The sequence below is a fragment of the Haliotis asinina genome, chromosome 9, assembly GCF_037392515.1.
Source record: "Haliotis asinina isolate JCU_RB_2024 chromosome 9, JCU_Hal_asi_v2, whole genome shotgun sequence".
NCBI classification, from domain to species: Eukaryota; Metazoa; Mollusca; class Gastropoda; order Lepetellida; family Haliotidae; genus Haliotis; species Haliotis asinina.
In genome coordinates, this window is record NC_090288.1 from 53,249,317 (window position 1) to 53,269,013 (window position 19,697).

Genomic DNA, 19,697 nt, shown 5'->3' on the forward strand with positions numbered 1-19,697 from the left:
TACATAATTTATAGAAAGTTAGCTGTTATCAGTTATTGGTTTTTGTAATTAAGTAATTTTCTGGAATCGATATTTGATGCTCAGATGTTTAGTTTGTACTTTTAAAGGTTTAGTATAGATCTTTATACATTATTAATACGTCTTAATGAGGTGTTTGCAGCTCGGAGTTTGCCGTTACATACGAAATGACGTTTTCTCGCTGTTTATTGCTTAGATATTTATAACCTGTTTTTGATAACTGTTATTGCTTTTCTGTCGTATGTTAGGTCCTTTACAAAATGATATCTTTGATATTTTCTTAAAATCTAATTCTCGTTTGTATGGTGTTAAATACAGTTCTTTCTATGTATACCATAGAATGGGTACGACCGCTTTTTGTTCCAGTCTGGCATGACCTTGACTCTTATAGTGGGATAGATCTTCCATTACTCCATTCGTATGATTGTGGTATGTACAGAGAGAATGGGCAGAAGCAGTTCATGTCGTGAACAACCAGTACCCCCCATTCCCCTCATCAATCTCTCCCATACTTCAGCATTGGCTGGCGATAGTTGCCCTGGGTGCGTATCGTTCTGTAGAACAGTAGGGGTCAAAGGGTCAAGGTTCACGTCCGATCCTATGACACATGACCCTTGACCCTTGGACCCATGGACCCATGGACCCATTCCACAAAGCAATCTTAGCGCCGCGACTGGCGTTAGTTAAAGTATGGAAGCGCTACGATAATTTTGAGGAACGAGGCTTTATTCCTTACACCGACCTTGACCCATTAAACCTTGTCCTAGTTATTGCCTAAATACTGAAAATATCTAAAGGCGTGATCACAACACTATCCATTTTCGTTTGTTGTCACACTCGAGCGAAAGCCTTATTCGAGTCATCATATCTAGATCTTGTTAAAAGTAATTCATTATGCTGCACTTAGGTTGTATGTTGTATTGGCAGGTTTTCCAAACGATCACAAGTTAGGCGTCTGTCACAATCGATGTTACGTGATTTCAGCACCTTGTCATGTCAGGTTGCAGCTGGGATTTGCAGGTTATATTCATTTGTATTTCATTGCTTATTCAGAATTGCATGCTGTTGGAGATACGGGTGATTTCGTTGTTCATGACGCTGAAATTCCAATTGAAGTTGTGTTTCAATGACCTTGACCCTGACCTAAATTATGTTTCTGGGTGGAGGTGAACGTATATACTGTTAAACCAAATATCAGCAAATCCCTTTGTTATCGTAATATTTCAGTGTGTCGTATCCCAGCTGACAGTCGACATTAATGTTACCGGAATAAATATATTAATCTTGTTCACCATTTCCACATCATAACATAATCCTGTTTATATATGTCTCAATTAAAGTAGTGCCTGTTCCTTACTCGTACTTTCGTTACCACAAATACATACATTCAATCTTCTTGGGGTTTATATATGGTGTATAAAGTATGGAGCCGACACATAGAGTCATCGGTCATTTCGGGTTCCGTGAAGATTCAGGTTTGAATTGGTGTTCAGCAGCCCATGCTTGTTGTAAGAGGCGACAAACAGTGTGGGATAGTATCCAAATTGCGGATGTCGATGTGCATGCTGTTGATCACTGGATTGTTTGGTTAAGAGTCGATTTTGCAGACCGTCGCCACAGAGCTGGTTATTGCTGTGTGGAGCGCAGAATGAAACTCACCCATTCACTCCCATTCTTGTAAAGCCGAGGTGGTTGAGTGGGTTCGATCGCTGACTTTGAGTGCTGGAGATTTGGTGAGTAGGGGCCAGAATCCCGGATGGAACTAAGCCCAAAATGTACTAAAATCTGCAGTTTACTGAGAAAAAACCAAACGTAAGTTCGACACAATGAGCAAAGAATGGCATACCTATTTACAAGAAATGTACGGCTTAAAGGGAGCGATTCATGTAAGCTTGCGTCGAAATAAGGAACGCCATGGATATATTCTGATCTAGATCCCGAGGCGTCGGTACGAACGCCATCAATGGAGTCATGAGTCTGTGTGTCTTAGACAGAATCTAGCTAATCAAGGGTTAAGCCTGGGTCCTGACAATTTTTGTCATGTATCTTGGTAACGTTGGGTTGCCCTCATTTCGCCTGCACCTCATATCCCCTACACTGAATCAAACGTTAGTATTTGCATCACCCCTATCATAAGACATTACCCATCTCAGGCTGTCGCTTGGTCTGGCTTGTGGCTCCAAGTGTATATTATCCATTGTCTTTAATAGGCATTATGTATCCCGTTACCTTTTCTATGCTTAAACAAGATCATACTTGCACAGGACACTGTGAGTGAGTGAGTGAGAGAGCGAGTTTAGTTTTACTCCGCACTCAGCAATATTCCAGCTATATGGCGGTCTGTAAATAACCACGTCTGGACCAGACAATCCAGTGACCAACAACATGAGCATCGATCTGCTCAATTGGGAACCAACATGTCAACCAAGTCAGCGAGCCTGACCACCGGATCCATCAGTCGCCTCTTACAAGCAGAGTCGCCTTTTATGAAGGACACTGTAGGAGCAAGAACTGGCTCAGAACTTTCTCCAAAGGGGTTCCAGACTGATTAGGAGACAGCAGTCATGAAAGGCATTACAGAGGTTCTCCCTGACGGTTCTGCGAGGGGTTGACCATTTCTTTATTTGCAAGCTTTGTGAGGTCAAGTGGTTGAGAGAGGTCTTGTACGAGATTACATGAGTGAGTTGGGTTTTCCCTCGCTCTTAGCAATATTACAGAAATATCATGGTGGAAGAGACTAGAAATGGGCTTCTCATATTGCACACGTGGGGAATCGAACCGGGTCTTTAGCGTGACAAGCAAGCACTTTAATCACCGCCCAAGATTACATCAACAATCCAGCAGTTCAGTCCCTTGTTCAACATGCGGCAGCCTTGCCACTTTTCCCAGTGACCAGATACAGGATGCATGGGTTCTGGCGATTGAGCAGGGACCTGATGGTCAACAGACTGGTTATTTCAAGGAGTAGATGACCAGCACGTGGGTTGGCCTATCTTTCTGTGAAGACAGCACATAGACACACCAGGAGTTCAACATGTTTTATTTGACAACATAATATACAGGCTTAGATAAAGTTGTCAGTATTCAGATAGAAGAGACCCCGTGTGCTCATAGAGCACCTCATTGTGTTACCACACAGCATGGCAAACCACAAACAGTTCAACTCATCACACATCTCAACACTCATTGCTAAAAATACTTTGTCTTGTCTTTTTTATCACATAATATCACCTTGTGATACTTTGGGGTGTCCGATTTATGAAGGTCCCCAAATATTATTGATAGTATATTTCTGGTCATCTTCAATCTTGCACTGATTTTATATTAAACAAAATCATATGTCTTGGTAATGCTTTCAATTATTCTCTTCACCTCATTGGTGTAGCCTTAAAATGTCAACTTAACAGATCACGAAATTACATAAGTCCTATTTCACAAGAAAAGCTGGCATTGTAATAAGAATGCATTTTCGTTAATATTTGCACTCTGACATCATTCTGACATCATTTACCTATCAAGCAGAAAATGTCATAACTCTACTTAATAAGAATATACATTTTTTGTGATATATATGCTGTAACTAAACACTACTCCTTTATACATCTGGCAAAGACCATGAGTAATCATGAAGCAGTGTTGCAATGGCCACTATAAACCTGATTGCAGACTCACCATGATCTTTTCTTACACAAAGCAAGCAGTGATGGAGCTACTGCCAAATACCACGGTCTATAGTTTCATTGGAAACCAACAATCAAGAGATCACACACCTGCAGTTTTGGTTATACAAGCACCCTGTTTGCAAAAAGATGGAAATTAAATTATATATACATGTGTATATATTTCATTTAATTTCTATCTTATATATGTACCCATCAAAAGTTTAGTGTAAATACAGCCACTTACGTCAGGTAGCTGTTCCAACTAGAGTTTGCAAAATTTTATAAACTGTTTAAAAGTACTGTTTTACACATGAACAGAAGTATTGAAAGACAAATTCATGTCGTTGAACAGATCATTGTCATGAGTTCAGTAAATGATGAAAATCAGTGAAATACTGAGCATTCTTAACAAAACTTTACACAAAAATGCAGCTGTTCACATGCATGATATTTGCACATGCTTTTCAGCAATCTGATGCATGATCATCGTGCAATTCATCTGCATAAGGTTTGCAGTTGGTACCCAAATGTTTGTGGAGAAATCAATGTTCAGTGTAACTATATATATATATATATATATATATATATATATATATATATATATATATATATATATATATATATATATATATATGTTAATAGATTTGAATTTAATTGTTTAGTGTAAGGTTTTACTTCAAGAACACTGGTAATAAATCATAACTTCGACGGTTACCATGGTTACAGTATCAATAGTGCAGATAGCAACAGTTCACTACACAGCAAACACAATCAGTCTCCTTCTTAATTATCCTCCTTCCTATAAGCAGAGCTACAAATCCAGATAATTTGTAAAATATAATTGTAGCACCATAAATATTGTGAGTCTATCTTAAATAATTGTTGGAATAACCATCCTAAATATGAGTGTGACTGCTTGGTACTGATACAAATACGGCCTGGATAAAGTGAACAAGTGTGATTTTAGCAATGTTTCAGCAATATCATGGCAGAGGACATAAAAAATGGGCTTCACATTGAACCCATGTGGGGAACTGAACACAGTATTGCGATCAGGCCTTCCAGTGGTATCATTTCTCTGTACATGTGTGGCTCCAAATGTGATCCGTGACATATTGTCCACTGGAAAGACCACATCAATGTATCCTCCCAGGGCCACGACACATTAGGGTTCCGAGACATTTGTAAGTCTATCATAAACTATGAAGTCACGGCAGGTCACAACATTACAAATGCTTTATGGATCACGACACTGTAGATTGATGACATGGAGTAGTGCACATCATAAAACTGAATCGCTACTTTAATTACAGGATTTTCAAAATGTCAATATTTCTTGCAAGTATATTGGTATAATCAACATTATTGTGCATCATTTGTGATGCAACACATTCTTTTCTCTATCATTCTATTCTACATTTCCCATACAGGAAGCACAATTCTGTATTAATTAAAGCCATGATACCACTGTACCGACACAAAAACCAGCACTACACAGAACACAAGCCTTCATCAGGTACTACACTACATAAAGCATCTGGAAATGGCGTGTGATCAACTGGATGCGTTTTGATAATTGTGATCCATTTTTATATTCTGTGCCCTGGAAACTGTGTCTATAAGAAGAACAAATCTGTAGACACCTGTTTCCAATATTGCCCTGAAACATGTTTCCTATTGTGAGCCATATCATGCAACCACTAGTGATAACGTTACATAAGGCAGACTGTATGCAACACCAACATACTTGGAGCGTGAACCGATCAATATCTGCTCCAGCCATCATTACATGAACAGATGACACCATCATATATAAAACTCTGCTGGACTCAACTGAACCAACAGCTTACAACTTTGTAAAATACAACATTAAGTACAGTAAAATGGTTTTGACTTGTAATTCTTTTCACCAAAACATAAATGATTTACTGAGAAATACATTTCTACAGACTCTGTGAGCTGAGAAGTAACACTGGGACCATATGTGGGTTTGGGGGTATTATGTCCACATCAAATTAGTTTCCCTTCATAACTTTCACAACATATTGATTACACTGTAAGAGAATTCTATGAACTAGTGAGTTATTTCAGCCAATACATATGACCAATACATATGGCCATATCTAGAGCTGGTGATTCATCACATCGTATTACTTACTACTTACTTTTTACAGGGACTTGAATACATAACCACCACTACTGCTACACCAAGTTGATATTCTCAGGGGAAATAGTTGAATACAGTCACCTACTACTACTTGTGACACAGATGTGTATTGCTGTTGGAAGATATGTGACAATCACTAAAATATTTGGGTGGAGTGAGATCTATAAGCGTTATCAACATAATGACCAGATGAGGATGAATGAGTAAATGAATGTTATTTTATGGCAATGATGAAGTTCACAAGCAAACAATAACCTATCAGCCAATGCCATGTCCCACAATGCAGTCTTATTAAGGTTGTTATAACTGCTTTCTGTTTGTGAGTGAGTGCGTTCAGTTTTACCCTGGTTTAGCAATATTCCAGAAATATCACGATGCTTGACACCAGAAACAGGTTTCACACATTGCACCCATGTGGGGATCGAACCCAGATCTTCGCCATGAGAAGTGAACACTAGGGTACCCCACTGCCCCATGTGCTTTGTTCATAGACTTATGTAGCTGTTGCACTACCATCATCTCACAGCACAAAACAAGGTGTAGCCCTGTCACAACCAAATCTCCCAACAATCAGCGATATTACTGCAGTTTGTCAGCTTACCATTGGGGGAAAGTCACGAAAGTCTCAGACAATGACCTCAGTGATGAAACCCAGAGTCAGGTGGTGACAATCCAACAATGTCAATCACAGACAGCATGGATCTGAACCATGATCCACAGGTTTGGTGTGCCAAGGGACACATCTCTGCACAACAAGCTGTAGGGCCAGAGTCCACTGGGCCACCTGTGTACCTAGGAAATCCTGAAATGTTGCATTCATACTTGACTGCTAAAACCCATGTGTACACATACAGAGCTGAATCTTGCATCCTAAAAGGGCATAACTGTGAATGCAATGGTGAGTTTATTTTTCAGCTGGTTTTCACAATATTCCAGCAATATCACGACAGGGACACAAGAAATGGTCTTCACACTTTGTGTCCATGTGTGGAATCAAACCCGGGGCTTTGGCATGATGAGCAAACACCTTTTCCACCTGACTACCCCAGTGCCTGGACTGCACATGAGGACCTGTACACCTCCTGTAAAACTGGACTGAATGTGATGACGAGTTTATATTTATGCTGCTTTTCACAATATTCCTGCATTATCATGACAGGGACACTAGAAATGCCCTGTATACCTCCTACACAACTGGACTTGTCTGCCATGAATATGATTATCTCTGATGATAGCCTATAAATGTAAAGGTCAAGGCAAGATCACATGATTGGTTATATGTTTCATAAATATTACACACAAGCCGCAGACTAGAGCAAGATACTGTGTTCTCGTGGTAGCATACTGACTGGCATGTATTGTCTTGTGCAGTGACTACTTAAAAGTGCAATGGAAAAATCTCACAAAAACATGAATTCTATTATCCATGACAATGTACAAAAATCAGTAAACATAAATTCATGGGAATGAAGCAAATTAAGGAAATTATTCCTTCAATTTATGTTTACAGCTTCTTTCAATTAATTAAAACATTATATTGCTATGGGTACAGGATAAGTCACTGACATCAAGATGATGTTACCGTGGCAACAAAACAAACAAAAAACAAGGTAACAACACTAAGCAAGACAGTGTAACAATGTTTTCTATAACAAAGAAATAATTATCATGATGATAAATGTCAATATGTACAGACTAACTTCACTACTGTCTGAGGGTGGGTGTCGGTAGGTGATGACACAATCAGGGAACTGTCTACATGTGTCCTGAAACAAGGTTGTGCCCATCATCATGATGTCATGACACAAGGAAGTGGCCATGTCATGACACAAGAAAGTGGCCATCAACACAATGTCATGACACAGCACAAGGAAGTGGCCATCAAAACAATGTCATGACACAGCACAAAGTGGCCATCAACACAATGTCATGACACAGCACAAGAAAGTGGCCATCAACACAATGTCATGACACAGCACAAGAAAGTAGCCATCAACACAATGTCCTGACACAGCACAAGGAAGTGGCTATCAACACAATGTCATGACACAGCACAAGGAAGTGGCTATCAACACAATGTCATGACACAGCACAAGGAAGTGGCCATCAAAACAATGTCATGACACAGCACAAGGAAGTGGCCATCAACACAATGTCATGACACAAGAAAGTGGCCATCAACACAATGTCATGACACAGCACAAGGAAGTGGCCATCAACACAATGCCATGACACAAGAAAGTGGCCATCAACACAATGTCATGACACAGCACAAGGAAGTGGCCATCAACACAATGTCATGACACAGCACAAGGAAGTGGCCATCAACACAATGTCATGACACAGCACAAGGAAGTGGCCATCAACACAATGTCATGACACAGCACAAGGAAGTGGCCATCAACACAATGTCATGCCACATGGAAGAGGCCATCAAGACAATGTCATGACACAAATGGTGCCAGCAGCCAGAAATAGCCACCAGAAGTGGAATGGCCATAAGATATGACCCCGTGACCAGGTTGCTGATCATGAGAAATGTCATGACACAAAATGTGGCCCATCACCATGGTCAAGACACAAGATGTGTCTGTCACAAAGGTCAAGACACAAAACATGGCTGTTCAAAAAGGTCAAGACATAAGAAGTTGCTCTTCATATAGGTCAAGACACAAGATGTGGCAGTTCACAATGGTCAAGACACAGTGTGTGCAGTTCACAATTGTCAAGACAGATTAGGTGGTTGTCCACACAAAGTCACGACACAAACCTCACATGTAATAATGATTCATGACTGAAGACTCCTGGTGAACTATCACAGTGCTAGGAAACTAGTGTCTACTGACATTTTGAATAGCCATAACAATATCAAACTATATAAACCTGTCTATTGGCTACCACAATGAACTCATTTATGAACAGGTTACTCTGTGCAGACTGCATAGGACGTGCAAATGTTGAAGGTCATCTATGAGAATACTTGCGTGAATACATATAGCTAAAGTCAACCTTGCATCTCGGATCACAGAAACTTGTGGAGATCTGACAACAAAGCAGCTGTGTGTTAGCTTGAGTCTAGTTTTGAGTATTGAGTTATCTGTTCTCCCGTGTATGGCGTGCAATGTTCCGGGATGACTTGTGTGACTTCTCCTGCTTGGTGTTAGCAGGTGACTTCTTCTTGTAGAATCTCTCAAAAATACTGAGCAGTTGCGTCTCTACGTCTCCCAGGTACGGCCTCTTGGTGGAGTCTCTCTCCCAGCACTGTTGCATCAGGTTGGCACATTCCTCATCAAATGTTGCCAGCTTCTCGGGACGCAAGCCTGCAATACAGAGCACCTGAAATACTTAAAGGCATCCTAATCTAAGGGAGATAACGAAACAAATTAAGAAAAAAGGAGTGATTTTTTGAGTGATTCTAGTTTTACGCCGCACCCAGCAATATTCCAGCTATATGGGGGTAAGAAAAAAGGAACACAAAGGCTTTCAACACTAACATCATAAAGGTTGGTATGTTGGCTTGTTGTTTAAAACCACATTTAGTAATATTGTGTCCAGTTACATGGTGGTAGTTTGTGAATAACTGAATCTGGACCAGTCAATACAGTGATCAGGCAATCAATCAAAGCAGAAAAAATCAATACACAGTTCAGAAATGAAACTGTCCACTTTTGAAGACTATTATAGTGACTTGCTACCTGAGAAGCCATTCTGACCTGCCTAATCAGATGTGATGTCTCTTGAAAATGGGTATTGGATGGCATGTGTACGAAGCCAAAGCCGAGACATGGCTAAAAAAATGAGTTATCACAGACAATAATACTATTACCATTATTATTATTATTGATTAACATCAGACCTTAAATAAATCGCCTACCTTTCTTCACTGACTGCCATAGATGGTCTTTATTTGCACATTGTTCGAAGGCTGTTGGAAGTCTTACATGACCGGCACAGATATACCAAAACAGGATACCAAATGCATACACATCCACGCTGTTGTCATAGCGACCAGTGAACAGTTCCGGTGCCATGTGTATAGGTGTGCCAACAATACTGCCACTCATCATGGCTTCAGGTTTACAGAAGCCCAGATCGGTGATCTTCCCACGGTTGTCACGATCAAGCTGGGAAGAACAATATCAATATTTGCTTGTTTGTTGTTTTCCGTGCACTGTTATATTAAAGTGTGGCTGTTTTAGGGACTAAAGTCTTGGTCAGACTATCCAGTAAGTGACGTCAGGAGCATAAAATGAATAAATGGGGTACAAAGCTTGTCTCGGAGTCTAACAACCTGATCATGTCAGCTGCATCACCTGGAAAGTTTGGGTTGCTGAAGATCAACACTAACAGACAGACAGACACTTTATTCAGTAACATATGGCCTATTTTACAATTAATTTATGATGTACTTGTAACAAGGATATTCATTACAGTGATTCCCACCAGTTACTTCTAGTCCTATACCTAGAAACATAGATGTGGTTTAAATCTGAAGCTGTTCCTGACCTTTGATTGGTTCATTAACATGATCAGCGCTTCGACAGGTGAGTGAGTGAACACCTTTTTAAGGCGATTTCAGCAATATTCCCGCAATACCATGACACCAGAAGTGGTAAACTGTCCCTAAACCTGGGACTTTGGTGGACACTTTAACCACTGGGCTACCCCACTACAACATGTATTAATGTACATCACATTGTGTCCGAAAAATGTTGAAGGAAAGCTAAAAGTGACACAGATGTCGAAACTTTGAAATCTTGTGAAACCTGCGTTCATGACATTCGTTTTCTAATTGCCCATGTGAATCGAAGGATATAACTCTGCATCAATATGATTCATAGCACGTTCACATGACCATGTAATATCAAACATATGATGCACACCCCTGACGTGACTGAGAGACTGAATGAGTGAGTGAGTTTAGTTTCACACTGCACTCAGCACTATTCCAGCTAAATAACCAGACAGACAATCCAGTGATCAACTGCACATTTGGGAACCCATGGCATGTGTCAATGAAGTCAGTGAGTCTGACCACCGTTCCCATTAGTTGCCTTTTATGATAAGCATTGGTGCTTCTTATGGCAAGCATGGTTGCTGAAGGCCTATTCTACCCTGGACTTTCACGGGTCTGTGAAGATGATATGACACTGCATGGTAATATTGCCACCATACAACACTGGGTGAGGCACAACCTGTGCTGAAAGCAAGAGCTACAGAAACTTGACCTTGAATACACAAGACATAAGGAAGGAGTTCCTGTATACTGACCAGCACATTCTTGAGTTTGATATCCCTGTGAACCAGCCCCTGGCTGTGAAGAAATCGAATGCCCTCCACAACATCAATGGCTATTTGTAACCTGGAAAACAAAACATCTTGTTATAAAATAATCAATTTCTCAATAGACATGGAAAGGAGAGGAGGGCTTACAAACATGTGCCCCACACTTTGACTCAGTTTGATGACAGTGTACAGATCTAATTGTACAGATCTCACTCTAGACATCCCTGCTGATCCAGTCTGGAACCAGGTTGATGACAGTCTACAGATCTCAGTGTACAGATCTCTTTCTACACATCCTTGCTGATCCAGTCTGGATCCAGGTTGACGACAGTGAACAGATTGGATCAATGTACAGATTTTAAGTGTAAAAATTTCACTCAACATACCTGCTGATCCAGTCCAGTCCCTGTTTAATGGCAGTGTACAGATCACGCTGGAGTCTGTCCATGACAAGCAGGACAGCAGGAGACATTCCTCCACCATACATGTAGTCAATCACGGAACCATGCAGGGACACAATCCGTTCATGTTCTTGTATATTCCTGAAAGAATATACAGACACTACATATTACATGCCAGTTACTGAGTTTTATGCCATTCTTAACAATATTCCAGCAATACGGCGTCTGTCTGTAAAAAATATAGACTGGACCAGACAATCCAGTGATCAAGTGTCAGTTCCAGAAGACAAGAGCATCACATGGCATTGAATAGTGTAGTCAATACAAAACGCCTCTTAGATTGCACTCTTAGATAGGTTATGCAATCATCCTTCGTGAAACCGTTAAACCATCCAATGCAATAAAGAAGTTGACTATCCACAGAAGATGGCTTCCGTTCATCAGAAACAGCTTATCAACAAATCCACATTTGTGCTCTGTTTAACCATGTATTTGGGAGCACAATTTCTCTGTTAAGTACAGATACTAGTACTTTTCTCAGTTCCCTCTAGCATTTGAACCCCGCCCCCAGAGCAAGGCACCAACTTATGAGCGCAAATACATCAGCAATCTAACCAACACAGCCACGGTGGCTTCCACAAGAATATTCTACAATGCAGCTTTCTACCAAATTCTAACTCTCAATCATTATATTAAAACCTGCACTATACAGACAATCCTTACTTTGTGTAGAAGAATTCCAGGGCCAGATCATTCCAGTGTTTGTCATCTGGGGGAACGACTGACTTGATGGCACAGGGAGAGTGTCCTGCCCATGTGTCGCATGCGTACACAACACCATACTGGCCACGCCCAACCTCTCGCCCCATCTGAGGCATCCCTGCAAGTGAAAGGAATGAAATCCTCCAGATCATTAAGCCTTCATCAGACAAAAAGCTTTAATGCAGTACATGGAACATGATGATATATGATGTTCATTATTGTTATTGTTATCATCAAAATATCAGCTTCTACCATGAAGCCATACACATTCAGAGTTTCCACTCATGGGAGACATCAATGACATGTCCTACAACAAAACAACCTTGACTCACCAACCAACACACAATCATTGATTCAACATACAACACAACATCCCTGATGCACAGTACTTCACATCATCCTTGACACACCATACAACACAACACTCTTGACTCACCATAAAACAACATCCCAGACTTACCATAGAACAAAGAATACTTGACCACAGAAAGTCCCTGACTGACATACCACATAGAATCCTTGACACACCATACAACATAACATCCTTGACTCATCAAACCACATAAAGTCCCTGAGTGACATACCACACAGAATCCTTGACACACCATACAACACAACATCCTTGACTCATCAAACCACATAAAGTCCCTGAGTGACATACAACACAGAATCCTTGACTCACCATACAACACAACATCCTTGACTCATCAAACCACATAAAGTCCCTGAGTGACATACCACACAGAAACCTTGACACACCATACAACACAACATCCTTGACTCATCAAACCACATTAAGTCCCTGAGTGACATACAACACAGAATCCTTGACTCACCATACAACACAACATCCTTGACTCATCAAACCACATAAAGTCCCTGAGTGACACACCACACAGAATCCTTGACACACCATACAACATAACATCCTTGACTCATCAAACCACATAAAGTCCCTGACTGACATACCACACAGAATCCTTGACACACCATACAACATAACATCCTTGACTCATCAAACCACATAAAGTCCCTGACTGACATACCACACAGAATCCTTGACACACCATACAACATAACATCCTTGACTCATCAAACCACATAAAGTCCCTGAGTGACATACAACACAGAATCCTTGACTCACAATACAATACAGAACCCTTGACTCACCATACAACACAACATCCTTCAGTGAGGTGCTCTCCAGTGCTAGTTTGGCCACCTTGGGAGCATGCACCTTCCTAAGCTTCAGCCTCTGCTCCTCAATCTTGTCCAGACGCCCAGTGTGCTTCATCTCCAGTTGCTTTAAAGCTGACAGAAACGCCTCATGCGACTTATTCAAGCGGTCCTTTATCTGGGAGGAAATACTCTTGGCTAACCTGAAACATGTATATAATATATCTTTACAAACAGAATTAACACATACAGTTAGTAGGTAAGCTTCTCATCACTTAAGGCAAAATGCTAGCATCTTCAGGACGCAAGGACAAACCGTCATTTTCACACTGGTACCCAAGATGACACATTTTTTATCACTGAGATTAAACTCTCCACATTTCATGCCATCCGATGTAACACAACCAGCTCTCAAATGTCACACAATCAACTCTCACCTTTCACACAATCAACTTTCACCTGTCACACAATCAGCTCTCACCAGTCACACAACCACATCTCAAATGTCACTATATCAGTTCTGACCTGTCACACAATCAACCCTCACCTCCAATACAATCAGCTCTCAAATGTCACACAATCGGCTCTTACCTGTCACACAATCAGCTCTCACCTGTCACACAATCAGCTCTCACCTGGCCTCACTGAGACTCCCAAGCATGTCTGCTGCTACCTTCTTCTTCCAGTCAATGTCAATCTTGGGAGGCGTCTTCCAGGGCATTGACTGAACCATCTGCACAAACACATCAACATGATCATCAACATGTTGCTAACATCACACTGCAGCTTGTAAAGGGGTGGTAGGATCACCTACTGGTTACACCGAGGACCTGGGTTTGATTCCCCATATGGGTACAATGTTTGAAGCCCATTTCTGATGTCCTCCGCATCGATACAGAATGTTGCCATAAGCTACATAGAGCCATACTCACTCACTCCATGTGTAAATGTATGACATTCAGTTGGTACTCTAGCATGATACAATGATCTTTCTACATTAGCTCTGTGAATCTCTGTGAAAATTATGTCAACAGATCACTGAAAATCAGTGATGAAATTGCAAAACGGTTAATCATATCCATTTCTCTTTCTTTTTCTGAACAACCTTCCCATCCAGCAAACAACTACCCTTGTTGTAAAACCATAGAATATCATTACCATAGAGTATTATTTTAAAATAACCCAAGTGAACAACAAAATATATATTTGGTCAATGATTGGTCACCCTTCCATTGATAGCTTAACACAGGGGGCAAACTAGTACCACACATATCTAGAATAATGAGTCAAGACAATAGGTGTGATCCTGACTTCCCTTACCTGCTTCATCCTCTCCAGTAACACCTTGATAAGGGATGAGCTGGATCTCACAGTGATCTCCACCTGATATGCCGCATTCAAAATCTGACAACAAAGCAACATAATCCTGTCATAATTCATTGGGACATAATCCATCAAATCAATGCCAGTAAATGAGATGGAAGGAATATACAGACTATAAAGTCATTTCCAGCATCAATACATGCCCTTTAGACTAACAACTTATCTCTGAAATGAACACATTTTATAGAAAAAAAGTTCATATTAAAAAAATATAATATAATGAAATGGAGCAAAGAGACTTTCTTCATTTTCAGCCTGAAGCTGTGGAAATAGACTTTCTAGACTGCATGGGCCTGGATATATTTGCTCGAGGCTCTGTATGACAGACTACATGCCCTTCATCAGATACAATAAAGCAGGAGAAGTACCTGTTTGAGAGCATCAGTTGTCTTGGCCCCTTCTGGGTTTTCCTTGTCCAAGCACTCTAAGCTCTCCAAGCAACGTGTCAGTGTCCCTGTAAACATCCATGCATGAATCAGTGGTGATGCAGTCAAAAAATATAGTCCATAAGCTGTATAGTGAGATTTGAGATGTGCTTGTGTGACAGGTGAAAGCTGATTGTGCGACAGGTAAGAGTTGATTGTGCAACATTTCAGACCTGGTTGTGTGACATTTGAGATCTGGTTGTGTGACCGCTGAGAGCTGAGTCTGTTATGATTCACTTGTATATTCAGCAAACAGAACCATTTCAATTGTTTGATTCTAAAAGTTGTTGAGTCTACAATATAGCAACAATCTTATGGATAACAACTTCCTCTATACGGAATAGAGAAACATTTCTGTGTACCTTGACAACAGAACAAAAAATCTACACTGAAACATCGCTCTGTGCAACAAATAAGAAGTCATTAAACATAAAGTTGCTATGTTATCAAATCATATCTCTTCACAACTTCGATTTGTTATTTGTAATTATATGATAATTGAGACCCATGAAGATCCATGGTAGAATAGGTCATACTCACTGGGTTGTCTGGTCCACACTCGATTATTTACAGATCGCTGCCATATAGGAATACTGCTCAGTGTTGTGTAAAACTAAACTCTCTCACTTACTAGAATCAGATATTCAAGAATTTTTTTCACAATGAAGTGTTTTTACTTCATGGAACAAAGTTAAAGGTAAACGGAATATATCCAAGCTAGGCAAGATAATAGTCAGCACCATCAAATACTTAACTTGACAGTAATATTGTCACTTGTACTGCATTGTTAGCTCAAATGAACTCTGTCGACATGGTTCAAAACATGTCAAAGAATTTGTTTGCAATTGTTTCACTCCATATAACAAAGAATACATCAACAGCTGGCACGTTATTGAATTTATTACATAATATTCAGGTCTGCTATCCAACATTTATGATATGTATCATATTCAGGTGGATTCATAGCGGCTGTATTACTATTAAGAACAAAATTGGGGAAATTAAATACGAGGACAAGGTTTAAAACATGGGCCACAATCAACCCCTTCAAAAAAAGCTGACAGGCAGTCAGGTGAAATATTGTCATAATAAAGCCACAATAACCTTATAAAAGATGAGAAAGCCTCAATGACTATATTGTGGTTGCAGCAGTTGCATGATCCCCAGGAAGTTGAGATAGTTAACACAATGTGCCGTTGAGACCGACATCCAATGATTAAGTTGAAAAAACATCAGCGCCTTGAGCATGCACTAGCTGTCTGGATATGTGCGACATTCAAATATCTTATAAAAAAGAATGTATGATCAATCTACATTTCACACAAAGAAAACAAAAGCTGCATCTCCAATATGACAAAAGTTGGTCATATAATGATAAGATGCTCAGTCCATTTAGAAATGGACCTCGCTTTACTACAGAAACAACTGTTTTGTGTTTTTGACTCACCATGGAAACAAACAAATGTTTTGTGAAGGAAATAACAACTCAAAAAGGCACCATTTTAGCAGGTTTTGAAAAAAATGATAAGGAAAATGAATATCAAATATTTTCCATGTGATGGACAAACATAAACATGATAAAAATGGACAGATGGACAGGTTTTTGCCTGTATCTGTTGCTGGTGCCTTACCACGTAAGAAGTTTTGCCAAGTCAGAACAATAAATCTAGCTCTCTGTCAAAAAAAGGTCTATTAGTAACCTTTCATAATGCCACTAGGTTGATGATGATTTTTATGGAGATATGTGTACAATGTGAATGAGACCAAAAAACTTAAATTCTTTTGGACAAAGTGACGCCCATTCCCCACCCCTACCCCAATCCTCTCATGTCATGTACAAAATCAATGCCACCACCCTAGTGCATGAGTGCAAAATTGATGATCCACCCAAATTCCCCTGCACAAAATGGGTGAAAACACCACCCACTTATAATTATCATCGCCCCTTCTAACCACTAATTCTAAACAGTCCCTAACACAAAATGCTAAAAAATGATCTATACACATAGAAATGTATTTATCATCTTTAATTGTCGGAAAAACAGAACTACAGTGTTACGGTTAAAAAATTGCCACGACAAAAGATGTAAGAAATTCCCTGTGACGACAGAACAAAGACAAGCCTAAAACATTCAATTATTGTATTATTAAGCAAAGGGAGCAAGTTATACAAAGTCATTAGTCAATTTCACAATACCGATTTCAAATACAATAGAAATGAGACAAAATCTAAAGCAATGGGTCACAAAATATACAGCAAACTCACCAAAGTCTTAGTGCGAGAGAGAAACAGTTATGAAGAATGTAACACGAGTGGTCTGATGGCGGCTATGAAGATCAAGCTTTGGCAGCGATTGATAATGTATACTCTAGTAATGTGTGTCCGTTCATCCCCAACACGGCAACTAGCATTTATATATACATTCAGTCATTTCCCCAAAGTTTGAGCACATACGACCATCGCCACTAACGTAGAAAGCTCCAGAACGTTTTGCAAAGGGAGGTAACTCTAAAGTACTGCCTTAGAGGCGTGCCGCTTAAATAATTCTCTGTAGGAAATGTGACCATAATAACTAACACTAAAACCTTAAATATTTTGACCCAATAACAACTACCGCAGTAATAATTAATAACATCCAAAATCACGGGAAATACATTCTCGTAACACCAGTATCTGCTGTTCCATTGATTACTTCATAGAAACAGGCTTATGTATCTTGAACAGGCATAAAAAAAAGAAAGTAGAAACAGTAGACCGTATGACAGGAACCTATCGGAAGACGAATATCATTTTCTCTATGCATGTCCAGCTTACTTCTCTCTGAGATCCGAGTACTTTAAAAGCTGTTGCTTTGTACATTCATAGCATCTTAAATTTGTATTTCCGTTAAGCTATTCAAGCAAGCCTCACTTAGAACGATTGCCCATGTACATCCATTAAGCATTTTTATACCGAAAATATCTACTCTGTCAAATGTCTACTGCCTACATACATTATGTGCATAACTATACTACCAGCCTATGTGCACAAGTAAATATCATCATTTTAGCGTCATGCTACCGGGAGTATACTATATTTAGAAACATCCTCAGCTTGTCTCTACAGGAAATCAATGTAGAGTAGAGTGCAAACATTGATCTACCTGAACATATGAACACATGCAGCATGACGTGATCATGACACAGCATGACAGCATGTCACCATGCTCACTGTAGTTGTCTGTGACACAGGTTGCAGTAACTCTCTATCATGATGTGTTTACTGTACATGCCTAACACAGGAGGAAAGGTCATACTGACCCAGGGCTTGATTGGTGAAATTAACAACACTGGGTATGGTGGTGACAAACAAGTAAAACTCTGTCACTCCATCTAGCTTTGATAGAATCTGAACCTAAGATTGGTAGATACCTGCACATGAAACAGAAACTGTTGTTTCATTTAGTATGTTTGTTGTTTAATGCCACACTTAGCTATAAGGGCATTCTGTAAATAATCAAGTCTTGACCAGACAATCCAGCAATCAGTCAAGTGAGGAAGCCTGACCACCCAATCCCATTCGTCACCTCACAGGATCCTCATATTTCCCTGTCAAACTCTGAGTCCTCTGGACTTTTGGTTTTGTAGGTCAACACAAAATCCTGGCTGTAGCCTGCATGTCAATTTAATACACACTGGACAAATACCAACATCATTGATTTTGCATGTATCCTGCATGAAATGCATGCAAAGAAAAGGCTGCAGATATCATAGTCCATTTGACTCAATAGTGGACTAGTGACTAATTGTAAGCTAACTAAAAAATTAATAACCATACAATACTGAACATAATACTCCATTTTTCTACATTCCTCCCTCACAACAAACAGGGAACTGTGTCAATATTTTAATGATAGTTTGTTCCACAACTATTTTTAGGACATACATTCTGCACAAGAGTCCGTCTGATGATTTGAAAATGATTAGTGTTTCATTGATTATTTTGTTCATTATTCTTTTAGTTAGACTGCAGTTCATTGGTCTGTTGTTGAGCCAAACGGACTGGAAGTTTATGTCTGCTTGGAGGAGAACCAGGTATGTCAAGTTGTCAACGGATGAGTGGGAGGTTACAGCTGGTCTTCAATAAACAGTCAAACCCACATTACTGGTTTACCATGGATAATATCTATAGCTAACCACAGCAGGTCATTCATGTGGAGCCAACACCCTGGTCAAGGTCAGGCACCCTGCAGTGAGCTCTAACCACCACTAGTAGGGCACATTCCAGGGAACCACCCCAGGTGATGTTGTAGTCCCATACAATACACATGCTGCAAATAATTTGAATTAACTGTTTACACATTCTTGACATATCACCATCATGCTTTCTGCTGGATGTCCTACATGGAAATATCTTCACATTTAAGAGTATGTCAAC

The 19,697-nt window shown here is 39.9% G+C and overlaps 1 protein-coding gene across 1 annotated transcript in view; it reads right to left on the minus strand.

Annotated features, from left to right (window-relative positions):
• Positions 1–4,330: 4,330 nt before the first annotated feature.
• The window catches only part of LOC137296379 (dual serine/threonine and tyrosine protein kinase-like), a 37,019-nt gene continuing 21,652 nt past the window's right edge, over positions 4,331–19,697 (minus strand). The window contains exons 5-13 of the mRNA XM_067828163.1: positions 15,224–15,309; positions 14,793–14,876; positions 14,108–14,205; positions 13,467–13,675; positions 12,258–12,414; positions 11,520–11,675; positions 11,119–11,209; positions 9,722–9,971; positions 4,331–9,167 (exon numbers count right to left, since the gene is read on the minus strand). Of these exons, the coding sequence (XP_067684264.1) occupies positions 8,941–9,167; positions 9,722–9,971; positions 11,119–11,209; positions 11,520–11,675; positions 12,258–12,414; positions 13,467–13,675; positions 14,108–14,205; positions 14,793–14,876; positions 15,224–15,309 (1,358 nt within the window). The 3' untranslated portion in view covers positions 4,331–8,940. The remainder of the gene's footprint in view (positions 9,168–9,721; positions 9,972–11,118; positions 11,210–11,519; positions 11,676–12,257; positions 12,415–13,466; positions 13,676–14,107; positions 14,206–14,792; positions 14,877–15,223; positions 15,310–19,697) is intronic.